The following is a 21,849-nucleotide window of genomic DNA, read 5'->3' as shown; positions in this document are numbered from 1 at the left end:
GACCCAGAATGGCTGTCTGGTGATGAGGCTTGGTACTCCTCCATGCCTACATAAAAACAACCCAAACACAGAATAAAGGAACCATTAAGCTTATATGAAGAGTACTGTGTTACGTTCTCCTCATGTCTAGGGGTGGACGAGAAGTAACAAAACAAATTAAGAATGCAGCGTTTTTATCTACAAACCTGAATACAATGTCTAATTTGCTTTTCCCCTGTCCCAACACTCAGAAAAGATCACACTAATCTCAAATGCTAAACGAAAAGATTTTATTTATAACTCAAATATCCAAAACAGGGAGCAAAACAAACTTCAGGAGGGAACAAGGCCAAAATAAAAAACATAACAGTTCTAACTTAGTGTTAAAGAAACTCAGGTAACCTCACAAAAGAAAATATCAAATAAACGACAGAAGTCTTACCTGGCTCCCTTACTAACTCAACACATGAGAAAAGATGACCAAAAGTAAATGGCGTCCTCCTCCCTACTGCTCCTTCTTAAAATAAGTAAGTAAACAAAAACAACGAACTCAAGTTTCAGAAAAGAGTAGGAATGGGGTTGTAGTAATGACTTATAAGATGACAACGGGTGAAGTTGAAGTTAAGGCTAGCACCTTAGCACAAATAATAAGCTAACACATAGCACAAACAATAGCACACAAGCTAATGTCTAAGGCAGGAGAAAACACAATCTTCTCTAGTGAGCGGGTCAGAAAGCAGGAGGGCACCTTCTCCTAAGCTGCTCTGCTCTGCTCTGCTCTGCTCTGCTCTGCTCTGCTCTGCTCTGCTCTGCTCTGCTCTGCTCTGCTCTGCTCTGCTCTGCTCTGCTCTGCCTGTCCACAAAACACCCTCCCGTGTCCTTCAGGTGTCGGCAGCCTTTAACTCCACAGAGCTCCCCTCATTAGCCAATGTGGATCCAGCGGTGATTGGTGCAGTTAGGCACAGCTGAGCTCCACCAAGCTGGCAGTGTGGTAGACGAGAGAAAGAAAAGACAAAAGAGAAAAAGAAGAGAGAGAAACACAACATACTGTAGCATGACAATTCATGTTTACAATATAATAAACATAACATAAGTACGTCAGAGGACGTAACAACTGTATTTCTCTCTAACCTTGTAAAAACCATAATTATCACTTTGGAATTTCCCACGGTCTCCTAGTTGCAACAACATATTTTTATATTAACTGGCAGGATCAGAAAAGGTTCTTTGCAAGGTTTCCTTATCAATTAAACACTTGCCAATGAAATAAATGATTTAAATTACTTACCCAACCTTAGCAAATCCTCATTGCTTGTCCACGATGTGCGAAACTCCGGAAGTAAAATTGCAGCAGCAATGAGTTCAGGGTCAGTAAGCAAGTCAAGTCAAACTTACATGGGGACTTTAAGTGCAATGGTCACTGCTCTGACAGCTCCTTCTCCACTTTCTCTAAATATCCTCAGTAGCCGCTCAACTGCAAGGAAGAGAGAGTTCCATCTGGTATCAACTGGACGGATGAGTTGCAGTTTGCACTCCCTTTCAATAACCTCCGCAGCGATAGATGAGCGGGCAGTCTTATTCCAAAGAGCTGAGCACTTGGCAAATGCTGCATGAGACATCTTCCTGTACACAACATTCGATTCAGCTTTTTTAGCATCCACAGTTGAGATCAAATTCAAAAGATGACAGGCACAACGGTGATGTTTTGAGAGTTGATATTCAGAGCACTCATCTTCTTCCTCCATCAAAGCCTCAACTTCAACACCCTCTGTCTCCTCTTCTGGATCATCTTCCTCCGCACTGTCATTTACATCTTCCCTCTCTTCTTCAGTTGAACTTCCTTCATCTTCACATGCAAAAACTCTGTAGGCCTTAATAAAGTTTGAGGTATTATCTGTCATGGTCCTAACAATTTGTTCACGCTGTGAAAATGACATTCTGTATGAATGTCATTGAGAGTACTGGCTAGCATGTCATAAGTATGTGCCCCTTTCAGCCTTTTGCAGCCTTTCAGTCTTTCTAGGTTATCTGAATCAATCCAGAGGGCAGTAACCCCAATGAAGCTTTGCCTATGAGCTGTCCAACAGTCTGTAGAGAGGCTTTGGGGTTGTCAAGTTTCTGCTGCTTTATTGAAGAACCCTCAGGCGGAAAGCACCACTTCCAGCCAAGCTGGACCAGTGTTGTGCATGAACGCATTCCATGTTCCTATTTTTCGTGAACGCTGAACTGAACGAATCAGTTTAAATATTATGAACGTGAACGTGAGTGACGTTCACTCTGGCGAGACTGAACGCCGCTCACGTTTTAAAGTTTGCTGGTTACAGGCTAGCATGGCTGGTGCTTCGAGTCCGGACGCCTCTGCACAAGCAGTTTGTCTACATTTTCACTAGTTGGATAAGGTTAAAAAACGGACTGAAAGACAGCAGGTGTTACTGATTGTTTACTTTCTGATCTTTTCTGAGCACTGTAAGTTTAACATTAACATTTCGTGTTAATGTTGTCTGAATAAAATGTCCATATACAGTATACTTGCACCTTGTTTTTTTCCACTGTCAGCATAACACAATGTGTTGCTTAAGTGGTAAGATCTATTCTCAACCTCAAAATTGGTTTTAATGTAACATATCTGTGATTGTTCAGTTGTATGACAGATAGAAGGAAAAGAATGAAGGAGGTTCGGATAGAAGGACGTTGTATTGAAAATGTTAAAAAATGAAAAAAATAAAATAAAATAAAGAATGAACGTGAACTAGTTCATTTTTTGAGCTCTGAACTGGCACAACACTGAGCTGGACATTATGCTAGCAAAGACATTAAGCTATCTTCTCTGTGCTAATAAACCAGTTTTATCCTACCACCGTGTTAAAAAAATAATGAAGCTACACTGGTGTCATTTTTATACTATTTCTTTATGTCAACATACATTTTGCTAGATAATAGTATCATAACATGTCATAACATACCCAAAAGCATAGCTTACCATAGCATAGCTTACCTCTATATGTTTTTTCAAATTTGAAGGGGAGTTTTTAAATGCCAACAATTCTTTATGTTGAGGCAGGCATGGGATGCAAAGAAATCGCAAGGACACATTCTTTGCTCCTTTGTACTCAAATAAATTTCTTAAATACGGCCAAGGATTTCTTTGTTCACACTCAGTTGATGCAGGCTCCGGGTCCATGTTGAATGTCCATGTTAATTGCCACAAAATGTAATGGAGTAAAATAAAAGTTATGCATTATTATTTTTACTTAAGTAATGTGCAGATACGTACAAATGACCTTAAGTACAATAAAAAAGTACAAATACTTTGTTAAATTCCACCACTGGTTATCTGACGCGTTGTGAAACTAAGAGAAAATATAAGAAATTACAGCTTGACCCCGACTCTTTTATCAGAATCAATATCTTCTATGCAAATTCTCCACTAACCTCACCGCTGCTAAAACTGCTTTCTACATAGCAAAGCTGGAAGCCTCACATATTGTTTGGAGCACTTCACAACTGATATAACCTCAGATTTTAAAAAAAAGGTCCTTATTCTTAACATTATTTTTAAAGTAGGAAATGTGTCTGGTCAACAACATGAAAAGTGGGGAGTTTGTATATATATTATATTACATGTTTAATTTAAATATCCATTAATCTGAGTGTCTACACTTCCCTATCTGACCATTATATTACATTTCTTTCACTGTGTTATAAAACATAATTTTATTTGCCATAAAATAAATTATTTGTGTGTGTTTGATTTATTTGAAACTGTGCAAAAAATTGTCCTTCCACTGTTACACACTGATTGGTTATTGTGTTTAAATGTTAAAGACCATAAAAATTGTGTTTCTTCTCATACAATATTACTAAAATCCAACTTTTACTTATTTCATTAAAATTCAGAGCAAATAGGAAAAGCACTCATGTAAATAAAAATATCGCTATTTTATTGCGAGTAGTGTATATATATATCCGTCATGACCCCAGCGCCTGGTTTTATTTAATCGACTGTCATGATAAAACTGTGTCAGCAGAGGGCGCTAAAGCACAAGTTCTAATTTGACGGTTAAGTAAAAAGTGGACTGAAGATGCTAAATGGACAAAATTATTTGATTAAAAACAACACCGCCAACATGACATGACAGGTTACCATGACTACTGTACACAAAACACAGAGTCCTGTATTTTTTGGTGACTGTTCGTCTCTGGAGTTTGGCGTTTTTTTCGACTTTACTGCGAAAGAGAAGGACGCTGGAGCGACATAGTCATCGAAGCTACTGTGCGATGCACCAGACGAGGTGAGAATTAATTTAAACTTGAATCCTGTTTTATTTTACTACAAAAAGTGGGGAGTCGCTAGTTAGCAATGCTACAACTAACTAACTAGCCACACAGACATTGGACTCTCGCTCGACATAACCTGTGTGTGTAAATATGAAGGTTTTGCTCACTTTTCTTCTGCTCTTTACCTCAGAGCAGAACGGAACACCACCGACCGCCAGAGGGCGTCAGCGGAGCAGCACCAGCAGGTCAGTCTGTTCATGGCTTCATGATCATATTTTATTCTGCGGACTTGAACAAAGTTTTTGGGCTGCTTATGAATGTTAAAAGGTTCGCACCAGTGGAATTTACAATCAGCACAAACGTCACCAAACATATTGAGAGATTGGAGCATGGGAGACATTGTGAAATCCTCTAATAGACCATCTTGCAAGCTTTAGAAATGTGCTTGTTTTGCATGTCCACACATTGTTAAAAATCAGAGATGCTGAAGCTGTCACTGTACTATTTTTCTACAGCCAGCAATCGCAGCAGCTCTGCAGCGGAGGGAGAAGATAACCACCAACACCATGGAGCTTCTTCAGATCCTGGGGACAGGATCATTTGGCAGAGTGTGGAAGGTAATTTAAAGTAGTGCAATATGTGTCGTGTGTGTGTACCGTGTGTGTTATAAGATGGTATGTGATCTTTATTTACTTTACTTCTTATTTTGCAGGTTAAGAATAAAGAGACACAGGAGCTTTTAGCTGTGAAGATGATTCGGTTTCCAGGATGGAACCCAGAACAGCGCTTGGAAGAGACCCACCTTCTGGAGCGATGCCATCATCCCAATATTGTGGGATTCAAAGACAGCTTCATAGCGTAAGACCCACTCACGGGGCAAAATACAGAGGGAGGGAGGGAGAGAAATGGGTGAAGTGATGGAGAAATGTAACGAGTGATGTAGGTGGCTGGTTTACATCTGAAGATAAATGAAATCATTGTTTTGTTATTATAGAAACAATCTCCTGTGGATCTGCATGGAGTACTGCGAGGGCTCCATCAAACATCTTTACAAAGGTACTGCAGCACTTATGTGCATATGATGTGTGTTAACATGACTGTGGAGTTTTCATTGTGTGATCTACTGGCCTACTCATCCTGATTACTGCTTATTGTTTGTACTGATAGAAGCTGGTGCCTTTAGTGACCACCAAATAGCATTTGTGTGCAGAGAGACACTGAAGGTAAGTGCACATGAACACTCGCACTCAACAGACATTCATCTGGTTTTCAGTGTTTGATTAACAGTGTGTGTTTCAGGGACTCGCTTATCTGCACCAAATGAAGGTGATCCACAGCGACGTGAAAGGCGACAACATCATGGTTGGCAGGCAGGGTGCAATAAAAATTGGTGAGTATTGCCCTGGTCCTCCAATTCCAATTATACTGCCAGAGAGAAGAACTTATGTAAAGTGAGTGTAATGTTCTCTCATTTCTTTCTACAGGTGACTTGGGATCAGGAATCAACTTCAGCGACATGGACAGAAGAAGAAATGTCTCTGGTACTCCCCACTGGTGAGTCCTCCTGAGAGGAAGGCACTACTGAGTGTGTTGGTCTCTTTTCCAGACCTCGTGTGTTTATATGTTTGTGATTGTATAGGATGGCCCCGGAGGTGATTGTCGCCGTGACCAAAGGACCCTACAACTGTCTCTGTGACATCTGGTCACTGGGCATCACTGCTATTGAAATGGCAGAGAAGAAACCTCCCAATACCGATATGAAGGTCGACAGGTAAAAATCAAGCCCTTAACCCACCCCACACACATGTGCGTGTATTCTATCTTCTTAACTCACATAACACACACTGAGTAACACTTGCATTCAAGTCACACATTCACATTAACACAAGTGTCACGTGAAAAAAGTCCCTGTCGGTGGCTCAATTCATGTTCATGTGTTTTTCCTTGCAGGCTTTTTGCTGAAAGATCATCTAAACACTTTAAGCCACCAACACTAAAGGCCGAAAATTATAGGTGAGTTTGTCCATCATGAACCCTGTTGATCATTAGTGATAGAATCCCTGCTCCTACAAAATGGGCTCTCGTACACATATAACATGCAATTTCTTATTAACATTTCTTGTTAACAGACACACACACTGGGTTTTGTATAATTTATTTTCCTTTACAGCTCATGTTCAAATTTAACTGAGAGTCTGAGTCTTTATTTTAGAATATCGACCTCTTTGGTCAGCAAAGAGGCCAAAAAGAGGCTTGTTGCGTCTACATTTATGTATGTGCTGGACTATGGTGATGTGATTTATATCCACTCATCCTCTCAAAGCTTCCATACACCGGATACTGTTTATCATGGAGCTTTGAGACTATCACAAACTTTAAGTGCTTAAATACAATTGTCTATTGTACACTTGTGTGGGATGGTCAGTATAAAAAATCACGATAGGTATTAAGAAAACATTGACTTTTCTCTCATCAGGTCCGAGATGTTCGCCAGCTTTCTTAAAGCCTGCCTGAAGAAGAAAGCTCGGAACAGACCCAGTGCAGAGGAGCTGCTCTCAGTAAGATTTCCCTCATGTGATCACAGCAGCACAGTCTGAGTGTAAGAGTGACGATATTCCTCACGTTTTCTGTGTCTTTGCAGCACACATTTGTGGCTCAGTCACACTTATCCTGCAGTCTCCTGCTGGAGCTGCTTGATTGGCTGAAGCAGGACCCCCACCCACCGGCCTCCCTAGAAGTCGATCGGCCAGAAAACCAGCCCCCAGACCAGAAGGAGGAGGAGGGCAAGGACTGCAGCTGCCCACAGGACAACAGAAACAATGTCAACTTGGAGGTAAAGACAGCGTTGTGTCCCTGTCCCTAACTCTTTCTGCTGTGATTATTCGGAGCAGGACTGACTCTATTACTTGGTGTGTTTTGCAGGATGCACCCAGAGATGCTGAGCCTGGAATCGTTTCAGATGTGGACCTGGACAGTCCTTCACGGTTGGAGTCTCCTCAGCAGCAGGAACCACAAGTCACCCCAAAAGAAGGACAAGAAGATCCTGCGAGACAACTGCCCTGCTCCAGTGACCCTCCAGCACAACATGAAGAACTGGTTTACAGGCCACCTTGCGCAGTGCCGGCTGAGCGTCCACGCCGCCGCCACCGCTTCCGCAAGCGCCTGACACGTTTATTAAATTATTGTTTCACCGCCTCTCTTTTTACTGAAATAACTAGAGATGCTACTTATGTTTAAAGACAAATTAGCATGTAAATATGTAAATGTAAATATGATCATTTTTTTGTGCTATTTTTTCTAGCAGCTGTGACGTCAACCAGAAGTTCAACTTAAAATCTTCACCTGATAAAACCATCACTGGTGAGAATATTTTACGTGTAACATAAAAATACATTCAGCAAGGAATAAACCTCAAACTCTTACACACATTCAGTAATCCTGTAGCCTCATGGTGGTGCTGCTGGATAAGACGAAGGAGGAGGAGAGGCAGCTTGGGACTGAGAGACACTCAGCAGGACAACATGGGGTTTCATTTGGTTTGCTGACTAAAACTGTCCAGACCTGCTTTTATTCTTCTGAGCAGGTCCTCTGTCCCGTCCTCTGGTTCTGCTATAATGCTGTGATTGTAGAATTGACAGAAGGAAAGAAGGTTCTGTGGACGTGGGGTGGATGATTTGAATATTGTTAACAAAATTATACCTTTGCATGTGGAGCTAAAGCAAAATGTTCTCTCATGTGGTCCAGTTTGTTGTGAGTCTTGTTCACAGAAAAAATCTGGAACATAACAAGAGAACATCCAAAACCTGTTCTCAGTAGGAATTAATACAGTGTTCATAGTAATAGTGTTTTCTGTCATCCTTTCCAAGAAAAGCAGGCAGACAGTCATTCCCGAGGACCAGGAGGAGGAGGAGAGGCAGATTGGGACTGAGAGCCACTCACCAGAACAACATGGGGTGGCATTTGGCCTGCTGACTAAAACTAACAGGTAAATTTCCCATCATGTTCCGCCCGAAACTCTTTCTGCCGTGATGTTACCCCTACAAAACAAACGTATATTGCTATACGCTAGAATTTATATTGCAATATTTACATTGGTAAATATATTTCAATATATGAGAAACTTTCCCATATTTTTGCAATGCCGTTTTAAAATATATTCACATTTAATGTAGGACATTTTTCAGTATATATAATAATATTTTAAATAGTATAACAATGTTATACTATTTATTCAATACATGAAAATGGCTATAATTGCAGTATTTTCATATATTGTCATATATTCATACATTTATATATTGCTTACATATAAAATATATTATTATAGAATGTATCAACATATATTACTTTGTACAACTCACGGTATATGAATACACACGAAATTGATTGTCACATAATACATTGAGAAATATAGTTTTGTTGTGGATGGGTTCTGATTTTATTTTATTTATTTCTGTGTTGCAGGATGTACCCAGAAACACCTACACCTCTGTTTACTCGGTGCGCCCCACCACTGGCACAAGTCAACACTCCAGCAGTGGACAATGAATACCTCTGCTCTGTTTGCACTGTCTCAAGCTTTTCAAATTATTGTAAAGTGTTTTTATTAATCTTTTAATTTCATTTTGTTGAAATGTATATTTTATGTATATGTATATTTTATGTATATTTTGCTGTATGTTCAGTTGATCTTATTTAAACTGTATATAGTTCTGTGTCGAATTTCCCTTTCTGACAATTATTAAAAAAGAATTCAGTGTTATTAACCACATAATTTTATTTGAAATTGTGTAATAAATTTTTCTTCCACTGTTACATACTGACTGGTTATTGTGTATAAATGTGGCTCTGTTAAGATAAGGTAAGATAAGATAAGATGATCCTTTATAAGTCCAATTTACATTGTCATGGCAGGAAGTGGACAGTACAAGATGAGAGCAGCAACAGACCACAATCCATCATTCATTCGACAGAACCTTCACTCTGTCTCACCTTCATCTATATCTTCCTGCACTCTTTCATTTACATTTTACATTTAGAGCATTTATCAGACGCCCTTATCCAGAGCGACTTATAATCATTTGTTACAGGGACAGTCCCCCCTGGAGCAAATTAGGGGTTAAGTGTCTTGTTCAGGGACACAATGATAGAAAGTGGGATTTGAACCTGGGTCTTCTGGTTCATAGACGTGTGTGTTACCCTCTCGGGTGCTAACACATCCTCTAACCTCTGACTCTTTCTATTCCTGACCACTAACTCTCTCCTCTCCTCACTTTCCCTTTCTACGGATCATCTCTGTCCAAACCCAAAAGGACTTCTCCCCCTGCTCCCTGGCCATCTGACACACTGTGAACTTAAAAAGAGACAGCTTGTCCCCGACTCTTTTATCAGAATCCAAATCTTCTATGTAAATTCTCCATTAACCTCAACTCTGCTTTCTACACAGCAAAGCTGGAAGCCTCACACATTGTTTGGAGCACTTCACAACCTAAGATAAAAAAAAAAGGTTCTTATTCTGAACATTATTTTTAAAGTAGGAAAATGAGTCTGATCTATAACATGAAAAGTTATAAAGTGGGTCTGAGCATAAGAACGTTTTATGACAAATTTAGAGGAGGTGCCTCTATTCATGAACCATTTATTATCCGAGCCCCATTTTCTATATTTCTATTGCCCTTGTGGTTATCTCAATGAGTAACTATTGAAATGAATGAACAGAAAGTAAATTTGACCAATATTACATGTTTAATTTAAATATTAATTAATCTGAAGGACAAAGAAGCAGAGGAGGGAATAGAAGTATGTCGAGATGTTGATGTAAATGTATCTGTGTTTAGACATCCTGGATAAGCTTAGCTGTCAATGCGGATTTGCGGAAACAGATGACCTACAATGGGTAATTATATAAAATTTTATATAAAATGTATTTCCAGATATGTTGTTGCTTAAAGCACATCATGAAAAAAGAAATATGTAAACATTTTAAAAATTAACCTGTTTTTAATTAACAGTTTCAACAAGTGGTTCCATCAGGGATGCGTCAACTCTCCAGCCGTGGACAAAGAACCGCTCTGCCCTGTTTGCATTGTCTAAAGTGATTCACATTGTTCTCAATAATCTTTTAATTTCATTGTGTTTAAATGCCCTTTTTTGATCTGTAGTTATCTTATATATCATCTTATATAGTTCTGTATTGAATTTGAACAAAATTAATTTGAATTAAATTGCTATTGCTTAATTGTCACGGGCGATGGCGATGGGCGTGACAGGAACAGAAAGCAGGACTTGCCGTTGATTTAATATGAAACAAAGGCACTTCATACAGGACTACATGCATCAACACAGACAGACAAACAATGACCCGGTGAAGACTAGCCATGATAGGATTAAATTCAAGCAAATACAGGCGAATACAATTTGGAAAAGACAACATGGACACCTGAAAACTCTGTTCTGGCACGCAGATCCGGAGTACCCCAAAGTCACCCTGTGACATGAATATACATTAACTGCAAAAGCACTTCAACTGAGTTGATTCTACTTTTACACATTACGTGAATGTTATCTGCTGACAAAATATGAAATACTTTTGTCTGAATACTTTCCACACCCACTTTTCCAGAGACTCTGCCCAGATTCAGGGGAAAGAAGATCTGGGAGCACTGGTCTAGGGACTGCTAGGGATTGCTGCCCCGTCTCGTCCCTCCATGTGTTGCCCTCAGGAGTCTGTGTTTGATAAGGAGAACGGCCTGTCCCTGGACCTGTGTCAGGCTGTCAGGTGGTGCAGAAAGAGAGGCAGGTGGTGCGCCAGCTGATGGGCAAGTGTGAGGGAATCTGGGGTCATCAAGAGGGGCTTGTGCTCCATTAAACAGCTATCAGTCCTCAATCGCAGGTATGAGTCCACTTGTGTCCTGTTGATCTCTGATGCCGCTCATGTTTGGTGAAGCAGGAAGTCGTGTCAGTTTGGACGGAGTCAGTAGAACAAATATGTCTTTTTCAGATGCAATCATTTCTAATCTTGACGATAGATGGTCTGGCAAATTTATAATTATTTTAAATAACTTTGCCAGCTTCAAGATGCAGCCTTACCAGCTCATTGGTCTAAAGTGGCTCATTCTCCTTCATCAGAACAAGTTGAGTGGCATACTAGCAGATGAGATGGTGAGGTTTTTTTTTTATGTTTTTGGGAATAATGCTACTCCCATTATTAATTCATTACAAACATGTGTTCAAATGCATACAGAAATTTTAATATAAAATCAAATACATGGATTTGTTTAATCCGAATAATAGGCCTGAATAAATACTTCCTGAATATCGATGTCAGGGTGGCCTAGCGGTTAAGGAAGCGGCCCCATAATCAGAAGGTTGCCGGTTCGAGTCCTGATCCGCCAAGGTGCCACTGAGGTGCCACTGAGCAAAGCACCGTCCCCACACACTGCTCCCCGGGCGCCTGTCATGGCTGCCCACTGCTCACTCAGGGTGATGGTTAAATACAGAGGACAAATTTCACTGTGTGCACCGTGTGCTTTGCTGCTGTGTATCACAAGTGACAATCACTTCACTTTATCACTGTTGAGCTGTTCATAACGTATCATCCATAGTATAAAACTGACAAGCTTGTATGTATTTAATTTCCTCTTTGCAGGTATTACCTCACCATCGGGAATGAAAGTGACCGCAGTCTCTTCCTCAAGATGAGCTACGCCGTATTTGATGAAGGTCACATGCTGAAGAATATGAGCTCGTTGCGTTAGTGTAAGTGCATGTGTGTGCAGGCTGAGCTACTGGACAATAACAATGAATGATTTTACAGGCATAAGGGGTTGCACTTTAATTCATTTCTTTTTGACCTTCTTAAAACTACAAATCTAGTCCTAGGAATTATTAAATTAAGATGATCGTCGGTGATATTAACATATGAATAGCGGCTCTGCTGCATATCAAATCAAGCACTTTCTCAACCAATAATCAGCCAAGCACCAGCGGCCAAAGAATTACAGCTCTAGTTCCAAACTCATTCAACCAGCTTCTCTGAAGGTACGAGCAAAAATAGATTTTTTTTTGTGCCACGTGTGGCTGTAATAACGAGCGAAAGAAGATTCAATGCATAGAATTAAGTTAGATTTTATTTTAGCATCTTGTATTCTACGAAATTTATTTTGACAAATAACGTTATTCATGTTACAGACCAGAGGATCTGTCTTCCCACCCCATATATATTGTATATTTAGTTCATTGTCTATAGTTCTTGATAAATTCTATACAAAATGCCTCAGTGTATGGACCTGCCCTCTCTATAATTATCTTTTCCAAATGAGCAGGTAAATGGATCTTCTTACTAAATATAAAAGTGACCCGACCCGTCATTTTTGCACTTTATCATTGTACTCTGCAATTGCTATTTATTTTTTGTCAGCCCTTTGTCTTGGGTAAATTTTGCTGTATTATTTATGAGATTTTTATTTGAGGCCTTGTTCATTTACTGTTTGTTTTAAAATAGAAAGTGCAATAAAAATGTCAATTAATAAAAAAAACTGGGAAATCTGGGAAACAATCTTACCGGGTTACAGTAAAAGCTCCTGTGTGAGACGTTGGGTTCGTTTCACCATGTCTGTCTGCAGGCACAGCACAGGCTGCTGTTGATGGGGACGCCAGTGCAGAACAATCTCCTGGGGCTCATGTCTCTGCTCAACTTTATCATGCCGTCCACGTTCTCCAGCAGCACCAGTCAGCTTGCAAAGATGTTCTCGTCGGTAAGAGCACAGTTTTTCTGAGGACTGCCCTGTAACTTCCTGTCAATGGTGGTTGTTTCTCAGAAATATCCAGAGGAGGAAAGCAGCTTTCACAAGGACCGCATCACCCAGGCCAAGTTCATCATGAAGCCCTTCATCCTTAGCAAGTAAGAGCCGGTCCTCATCCTACATGTGGTTCTCTTCACGTTCTCGTCCATCTGCACGCTCATTTTTGCTCTGCTTCATTATATTTTATACCTCCTGTGCCTTTTTGTTATTCTGTCAGGTTCTGAAGCAGCTGCCACCAAAGGAGAAGAGTGGAATTGTGTGGTATGAGTGACAGACAGAAGCAGCTCTACTCATCTTTGTACAGAAAGCTCAAATCCAGCAAGACTGAAGGAAACTATGAATGATCACATGTGGAGTTATGTACTTAACAAAAAGGGGAGACCTGGCCTCCACAGTCACCGGACCTGAACCCAGTCAAGATGGTTTGGGGTGAGCTGGACCGCAGAGTGAAGGCAAAGGGGCCAACAAGTGCTAAACACCTCTGGGAACTCCTTCAAGACTGTTGGAAAACCATTTCAGGTGACGACCTCTTGAAGCTCATCGAGAGAATGCCAAGAGTGTGCAAAGCAGTAATCAGAGCAAAGAAACTAGAATATAAAACATGTTTTCAGTTATTTCACCTTTTTTTGTCAAGTACATAACTCCACATGTGTTCATTCATAGTTTTTATGCCTTCAGTGAGAATCTACCAACGTAAATGGTCATGAAAATAAAGAAAACACATTGAATGAGAAGGTGAGTCCAAACTGAACTATATGAAGGTATGAAGGACTCCTGTTTTATCCTTATGTGCACGCATTTTCCTGTTAGCTTGGGAACCTTAGAGTGTTTGATCCACAGGGAGACAAAGTGGTTCTCTTCAGCCAGTTTACAATGGTGCTGGACATCAGAGAAATCTTCATGAAGCATCAGTATGTCCTGCTGGATGGATCCACGCCCATGGCCGACAGGTGAGTAAAGATGCCTCAGTTCAAGACTACTGTACTCAAGAGTTTTATAAGCATTTTTAATATCTTACTTTTTACTCCAGTACATTCTGCAAAAGGCCATTATTCTTAATAAAAATGGAACGGGTCAAAACTAAAAACACACAGCAAGTTCCTGACTTACAGAAATGTGGAAACACATGACAGCAATATGTATAGATATCTGGTTTCTTTCTTCTGAATTTATGCAAATACAAGTTCTTATTAGTCAATCTGATTTATTCGGTTTGTGCACAGGCATACATACATATGCAGCATAGTAAAGTAAACTCATTTGTTAACCAGTTTAATCCATTTAAGCATACCATCTTTCATCAAAGCTTCATTTGCTGTTTCTTTTCATTTTCGTGCACAGACCTGATGTGACTCAGTAGGATGAGTTCAGATTTTCTGTATGGAAGCTTTTAAATGTCTCCACGAGGTCTCCTCGTCCAGGCAATGGTCATCTCGAAACTCGACTATTGTAACTCTCTCTTGGCTGGAGCCTCTGCAGTCACCATAAAACCACTCCAGATGATCCAAAATATGGCAGCCCGCCTCATCTTCAATCAGCCAAAATACACCCATGTTACGCCTCTTCTCACCCCTCTCCACTGGCTCCCGGTAGCTGCTCACATTGAGTTCAAATCCTTGATGCTGCCTACAGGGCTGTAAATGGAACTGCACCCTCCTATACACTACTAGCTAGCTCCTCTCAGATCTCCAAATTAAATGAGACTGAAAATTCCCTCTTCACGGGGTCTCCGATCCCAATCAACTCTGTTCTCCGTTGTTGTCCCTGGCTGGTGGAATAATTTGCCCGGCTCCATTCGACTAGCCGAGACTACCACCACCTTTAAGAAGCAGTTGAAAACACACTTATTCAAAAAGTATTTGAGACAAATCTAACACTTACACACAGCACAAAATAATAATAATAATAATATATATACATTTTTTCTTTGTCTAGCACTTAACAATCTCCGAGCATGATCTTTGCTGACAAGTTAGGCCTTATCGGGGCTCTTAGTTTTTGTAAACTCAAAATCTATAGAAATAGAACGAGAATTGCTGGTGTCTTCCTCCTGTAAGTCGCTTTGGATAAAAGCGTCTGCAAAATGAAGTAAAGTAAAGTCTCCACCTGTTTACCCAGGATTGGACTCATTGACAGCTTCAACAATGACAAGGAGATCTTTGTGTTCCTGCTCAACTCGAGCTGGAGGCCAGGGAATCAACCTGGCGATAGCCAATATTGTGATCCTGCACGACATCGACTGCAACCTGTACAATGACAAGCAGGCCATGTTGGTGCTGGAGAACTTGTGACGTTTTCCATTGTGTGACATCATTTGACATCATTTTTATGTTAATTGTTTTAAAAATATGTGTTCTGGATTTCAAAGTATACTGCTGTGTGTTTCAGAACAGTGCAGGTAATAAAGCTGGTGAGTAAGGATACGACTGAGGACTGCATGCTGCGCGTGGGCGAGGAGAAGCTGGAACTGGAACAGTGCATGACTGCTGCTGAGCAAGGTGGGCACGGGCAGAAATATAGTGCAAACGGCACCATCCATTAACATGTTCTGCAGAATTCACCAGTTTGTCATGGAACATGAATTTGTGTCAATGAAGTTGAGGATTCAAGTTTGTCAACTGGAAGGTTGAAGTCAGCTAGGAGAGTTAAATGGAGAGATTGCTGAACAGAGTGTTGAAGTCACCAATAAAGGTTCCATGTGACCCCAGAGGGCGATTAGAAGGATGTTCACCTGAGAATAAACTGAGACTTATGGAACTCAAAGGAAGAAATTTTAAGATGTGTGAGAGGCAGTAAAGTGAAGGACCAATTTGAGACAGTAAGAGGCCAGTACCACCACCTCTCCCAGTATTCAGTTTTTTGCAAATTCTTTGTTCCACTGTGGAAATAATTCGGATGTTAAACATTGATTCTGTATGACTTTACCCAAGGTCTCTCGCGTCCTCACTTTGAGAATCAAAAATCACTAAATGAACAAATCACTCTGTTGAATGGGTTCTAGTGGTGAGGCCGTGAACAAGGAAGTGACATAGTTAGTGAAGGCACGCCTTGATGAACAGTGACAGTTGCAAAAGGAATTGCAATTCGGTCATTCGTTATTCTATTTATTATTAAAAATGTTAAAATTGGACATTGAATTTGAATAAATGTTCAGAAAACCCATGGCATGACGGAATGCAATTCAGTGATTTGTTATTCTATTTTTATTCAAAATACTAAAATTAACTAAGGATTACATCAGCATTTTGCACATTGAATTGCAAAACGAAACATCAAATTACATGCTCAGATTGAATATAGAATTGACAGTTGCATGCTCTGATTGAATATTGCATTGCCAGTTGCCAACTGAATTGCCATTTGAATTTTTGTGCTTAAAATCTTCCATACAACTTGCAATGAATCCAATGAAGTATCACATCCTCCATGGTTAACCCTTGTGCCCTCTTCAAGGCATTTTTTCAAATGTTTTTGACATTTGGCAATTCTGGTCATGTTTGAGCTTGTAGCACAAATTTCTCTAGGAAATCTAATTTTTAACCAAATGTTTGAAACTGCAATAAAATGTTAAAATCTGCAATAAAATCCTCATACATCAATTTGCAACCTTTTATCATGGAACAAATGTTGAGACCCTTCCTGGCTAATGCAAGTCTCTGAAGAGACGGTCCATAACCTGTTATGGTTTGGGTGAGTATTTCTCACACCTGTATCCTGTCAGATAGGCGTCACATTGAGCGCTGTAGGTGAAGTACAGGACTCCTCTCTTCAGCTTGCAACCATGCGAGTAACTTCCGTTTTCAGGGAACACCACACATCTCCCTGCCATGTCGTTGTAAATCACATCAGTGTCCCACACCTCCAACACCAACTGGTGACCAAGGTCGATTGGTCCAAAGTCATAGCTGGCATTCCACATGGGGTTATTGTTGTTCTCAATGACCTCGGTCTCCTGGTACATCTGGTTGTACCAGACCTTCACATAGGCGTCTGTATCGGTGAAGGTGTCCGCCTTTAGGCCTGAGGCTCTGTGCACCTCCACGAACAAAGAGGCTCTGCCAGCCCGAAGAGGACAGCAATTGTGGTCCAGGTTCGGTGACTGTACACACTGGTCTTGTTTGCGGTCCAGGGGAAGCATGTTCTCGTGTATGTAATCAGAAATGGCTGCCTTGAGGTTGGCACGGATTTCTAGGTCCTTCACCAGATGATGCAGGGAGAAGATGGCATAGGAGATTACTTCTGGATTCTCCTGCAGGCTGTTCATCCAGCTGGCGTACGCATCTGACGAACTTTGAGGAACCAGGATGTCGGGGATGTAGTTTTCTCCACCCAGAACCTCGATCTTGTGCGTCATGAAGCCCTGGTAAAATCCCATGCTCATGTTGTCCTTCAGAATGTCAAGGCACTTATTGGAAAAGGAAGTGTTGGCTGGGAGGAATCCCAGCACCAGTTTCAGTTCCAGGTTGAGGCAGTTCTTGATCTCAGTCTCAGTGAAGCCCTTGAGTGTTGCCAGGCACGTCCGGAAGGAAGTGATTCGTCTGAGTTTCCCTCCCAAGTGCACGTGGCGGATATAATGTGTGCCGTAGGTGTCAATTGTCCTACGGTACACTGCTTGGGTTTTCTCATCATACTGCTGCGGCAGTCTCTGGATGTTCTTGCTGAACTCAGAGCTCAGCTCTGGCTGATCCATTAGCCTGTAACTGCAGACAATAGTGGATTGAATTAGATCTTTCTTCCAAATCCCTATCTAGCATGCCTATTAGCACAAACAGTCATTAGGACATTACTGAACAATATAATTTGCTTATTATTTGTCTGGTTGGGAAAGGCCATTGGACCAGCATATCATTGTTTATCCAAAAAGGGACTTTCCAAACCACCTACCTGTCACCTGTTTCAAATTGTACTTTCAAGGGTGGTAACAGGAGAAATTATAAAAGGCAGGAGGCAAACTAAATCAAACGTATATTTGCTTCTAGATATGTACCCCTCTCAGGTACATATAATGATAAAAAAACAAAATTTCCATTATTGACTGCCCTGTGGTCACTTCCTCTCTGACTGCAGGTTTCACTTCACCATAATCAAATGATATTGAAATCAGCAGTTTCCTGTTCATTCACCCTAAATAACATTCTATGACCTAGTTCTGATTGCAGAACTGCCTTCTTTCTATATCTGCTTGCTTTATTTCACTGAATCACATGCGCTGCAGAGGAAACATGGTACATCTGAGCCCAGAAAGTTGTTAGGAAATTATACTGAGTCCACAAATTGCTGTGATTTGAACTGAAATGAAGCTTGCCATCAGATTTGAAGTGAAAAAAGGACGGTTATTAATGGATATATCAATACCAGCCTAATCCGCACTGGGGTTGTGGGTGATGGAGGAAGGACTCACCCAGGGCAGGTGCCATCCCGCTTCCAGACACACACACACACACACACCAGTCAGTCACCTGTCACTCACACTTACGGACAATTAAGAGTCTCCAGTCCACCTAGCATGCATGCCACTCGATGGCGGGAGGAAACCTGTGAACCTGGAGGAACGTCAACATGGAGAATGATGCGAACTGCACAGGAGTTGAACCCCAGATTCTGCACCTCTCTGCATAAATATACTATATCTTGACATGTTTGATGTTGTTTACATTTACATTTACATTTACAGCATTTACCAGACGCCCTTATCCAGAGCGACTTACAATCAGTAGTTACAGGGACAGTCTCCCTGGAGCAACTTAGGGTTAAGTGTCTTTCTCAGGGACACAATGGTAGTAAGTGGGGCCTGAACCTGGATCTTCTAGTGTGTGACCCAATAGGCTACTACGACCCCACTGATTGCAGAACTTTATTGTTTATTCATGTTCCCTTGGTGTTCTTCAGCTGATAGTCCTAGTTATTTCTGAATGGTTTTGTCAGGATTGGCTGGAATTGACAGGATTGACAGGTTTTAAAGGCAAGAGTACATATTATTTTACATGTTACAGTGCATAGCAAAGATATTTCTTAATTTTTTTACCTGTAATTATTTACCTGTAATACGTGCAGCTTATCTCATGTTGGGCGAAGGTTGCTTTGTCTACAGAGTTCTGAGACATGGCAAACATGGCAATGTCAGATCTACTGCCACCCAGAAGCCCCTGGCCAATGTTGTCCAGGCTAAGGTCCATCCTCCAGTTGTTGCTGATGACAGAGGAGGAGCTGCGGACCAGGGACCTGACCGAGTGGTGCAGGGCGCTGGACATCTGCTTGCTGCAGCGGCTGAATGAGCGCCAGTCCAGAACGGCGGAGGGCAGCTTCTGTACCTGGCCATTGAAGCGGTTCTGGCACAGCGTGCAGGTCTGGTTTTCCCTCATGTGAGCCTTCACATTGATCAGGTAGGCCCCGGTGCGACGCATCTTCACCACGTCGAATCCCTCCCCCGCCAGGTTGTATCCCGGCACAAACGGAGCTTTCTCACACTCAGAAGCAGAGCCTGTGCTGCAGGCCATGGATGCTTTCAAGACTGCTAATGAGAGGATACTTAGAATCGGCTGGAACGTCAGCATGTACATGATTCTGTATGAAAAGGAAAAATATTATTTGATATTAAATAAAAAAAAACTATATTTTTTATACACAAGTGCTTCTGGAATTTCTGGTGCTTAATTCTTCCATTATGTGATTCCCCAATTAGCAGCCATCTTATTGCACCGTTTTTAAAATATGTGGCATAATGACATTGATTCTAAAAATCTCTAAAAGCCAAAGTGAAAGTGAAGTGATTGTCATTGTGAAACGTAGCACAGAACACGGTGACACAACAAAATGTGTCCTCTGCTTTTAACCATCACCCTTGGTGAGCAGTGGGCAGCCATGACAGGCGCCCGGGGAGCAGTGTGTGGGGATTGTGCTTTGCTCAGTGGTACCTCAGTGGCACCTTGGCGCCTGTCATGGCTGCTCACTAAGGGTGATGGTTAAATACAGAGGACACATTTCGTTATGTCACTGTGTGCTGTGCTGCGTTTGACAATGACAATCACTTCTCTTTCACTTTGGCTTTTGGAGATTTTTAGAATTAATGTCATTATGCCACAGCTGGTATTATGAAAACGGTGCAATAAGATGGCTGCTGGTTGGGGAATCACATAATGGCCTCAGTGTTTAACAATCACTTCAATCGCCACTAAACAGGACAGGAAGGCAAGGAAAGTCACACCCTGGATACAGACTTTTGACCCACTTGGCAGTCAATCTAGAACCCTGCAGACCAAGTTCAGCCATCTCAGGACCAGTATCTTTTCCCTTGCCATCACCTAAACAGCTGAACTGTCACACTGCTAAACACCTACTGCATTGCAACTGCCCTGTATACTATAATTTTTATATTTCCTGTATATGAGATTAGACTATTAAGAACTATTATTGTTGTTATACTGTTGTATAAACTGTCAACTGGACGGTTGATTTCTTGTATTTGTTCACTCACATACTTGGCATCATCGTCAACACTCATCACAGGATGAGGGTGATCACCCACAATTACTCCCTATTATATTGCATTTCAATTTAGCCCCCAAATTTGTCACCAGTCTGGATGAATTTGTGACTGGTGCTAAGCTCAGGGTATGTCAGAGCCAAGGAACAGAATCATTAGCAGGTAGTGCAAAAAAAACAGCAGAAGAGCTATATAACCACAGACACCTTAACTCCATCATTTCATTCCTTTATTTGGATTGCTGTAAAATTGGAATGTTAATTCTATGTGAGGGTATATGTGTTTCAACCTTTGTTAGCAAGAGGACTTTTTTCCCCCTTTACTTTGGAGCTGAACACCCACTTGTTTCACATTTTTTTAAAGAGGCCTAAAAAAAATCACATTCCAACCGCCGGGGGCCGAAGGAACAACATCCTGCTGAGGACGTGCCTTTGTGCTTTGTTTTGTAGTCTGAATTATGTATGCTATTATTTATAATCACAGCCATAATCGGAATAATAAGCAGTCAAAACAATATTCATATCAACTCTCAATAAATACATAGGGAAATGCATGGGAAAATAGCTTATAGAAATGAACACATCCACAAAAAAAAAGATATCTATATTTTTCTTACACCATGTTTTTCAGAAATGCATTCTCAGTTACCCGCTCAGTGCGTTCCCTTCTTGTTCTCTCTGGAATCGGTGACCTTGCAGAAAGGCTGCGGCTGCAGATGGTCTGTGTGGTGCGAGAGGTAATGTCTTCTGTGTTGGGAGCGGAGCGTTGTCCTCTGCCTCGCTTCTTTCTGTGGTCAGGCAGTACTCCTCGCCTCAGTGGCCTTGTTTTGATGGCCGTGGAATGAATGTATCAGCTCCCGCAGAGCTGTGGGGGAGGTTCTTAAGTATAGGGCTAGGTTGAATTAGTGCTGGATTTAGGTTTCATCTCACATTAAAAGCTGTTCAGTCACTAATATCGTTAATATAAGTAACTATCATAATACAGACACACATATTTATTTTAATTCCATTTCATCTGTCTGTATTTAGTAGAGATTTTACTTTAAATACACAGATTCATATCCAGCAGTCTGTGGATTAAAGCCTGTAACTGTGTAAATAATTTATGGGCCCTGACAGTAATTCTTGGCCTTAAAAGCGAAAGTTGTACTGGACTGAAAGCATCACTGGGTGATAGTATCCTAGTGGGTAACACACTTGCCTATGAACCAGAAGACCCGGGTTCAAAGCCCACTTACTACCATTGTGTCCCTGAGCAAGACACTTAACCCTAAGTTGCTCCAGGGGGGACTGTATCTGTAACTAC

At 41.1% G+C, this 21,849-nt stretch overlaps 2 protein-coding genes and 1 pseudogene across 3 annotated transcripts; 2 read left to right on the top strand and 1 right to left on the bottom strand.

Moving 5' to 3' along the window:
• Positions 1–4,159: 4,159 nt before the first annotated feature.
• On the top strand, positions 4,160–8,735 carry LOC114799930 (mitogen-activated protein kinase kinase kinase kinase 1-like). Of its 2 annotated transcripts, none has more exons than XM_028996910.1 (15): positions 4,160–4,271; positions 4,448–4,502; positions 4,773–4,874; positions 4,970–5,115; positions 5,252–5,313; positions 5,425–5,480; positions 5,557–5,647; positions 5,742–5,811; positions 5,897–6,028; positions 6,208–6,270; positions 6,734–6,815; positions 6,899–7,090; positions 7,180–7,617; positions 8,124–8,242; positions 8,722–8,735. In XM_028996910.1, exons 1-13 carry the CDS (start codon positions 4,258–4,260, stop codon positions 7,492–7,494), a joined length of 1,380 nt encoding a protein of 459 aa, XP_028852743.1. In that variant the 5' UTR covers positions 4,160–4,257; the 3' UTR covers positions 7,495–7,617; positions 8,124–8,242; positions 8,722–8,735. The 2 variants fall into 2 exon arrangements, with proteins under 2 accessions (XP_028852743.1, XP_028852744.1); XM_028996911.1 differs by having other exon boundaries at positions 8,129–8,242; positions 8,722–8,732.
• Positions 8,736–10,964: 2,229 nt separating this feature from the next.
• LOC114799623 (SWI/SNF-related matrix-associated actin-dependent regulator of chromatin subfamily A containing DEAD/H box 1B-like) lies at positions 10,965–15,603 on the top strand (annotated as a pseudogene).
• Positions 15,604–16,249: 646 nt separating this feature from the next.
• On the bottom strand, positions 16,250–21,388 carry LOC114799772 (perforin-1-like). The gene is made up of 3 exons (XM_028996622.1): positions 21,193–21,388; positions 19,101–19,625; positions 16,250–17,761 (listed from the first exon to the last, which is right to left on the bottom strand). The coding sequence occupies exons 2-3, from the start codon at positions 19,619–19,621 to the stop codon at positions 16,741–16,743; spliced, it is 1,542 nt and encodes a 513-aa protein (XP_028852455.1). The 5' UTR covers positions 19,622–19,625; positions 21,193–21,388; the 3' UTR covers positions 16,250–16,740.
• Positions 21,389–21,849: the final 461 nt, after the last annotated feature.

This window comes from Denticeps clupeoides, chromosome 11 (genome assembly GCF_900700375.1).
Source record: "Denticeps clupeoides chromosome 11, fDenClu1.1, whole genome shotgun sequence".
Classification (NCBI taxonomy): Eukaryota; Metazoa; Chordata; class Actinopteri; order Clupeiformes; family Denticipitidae; genus Denticeps; species Denticeps clupeoides.
Note: the sequence above shows the minus strand (reverse complement) of the source record. Positions and strands in the feature narration are given on the sequence as shown.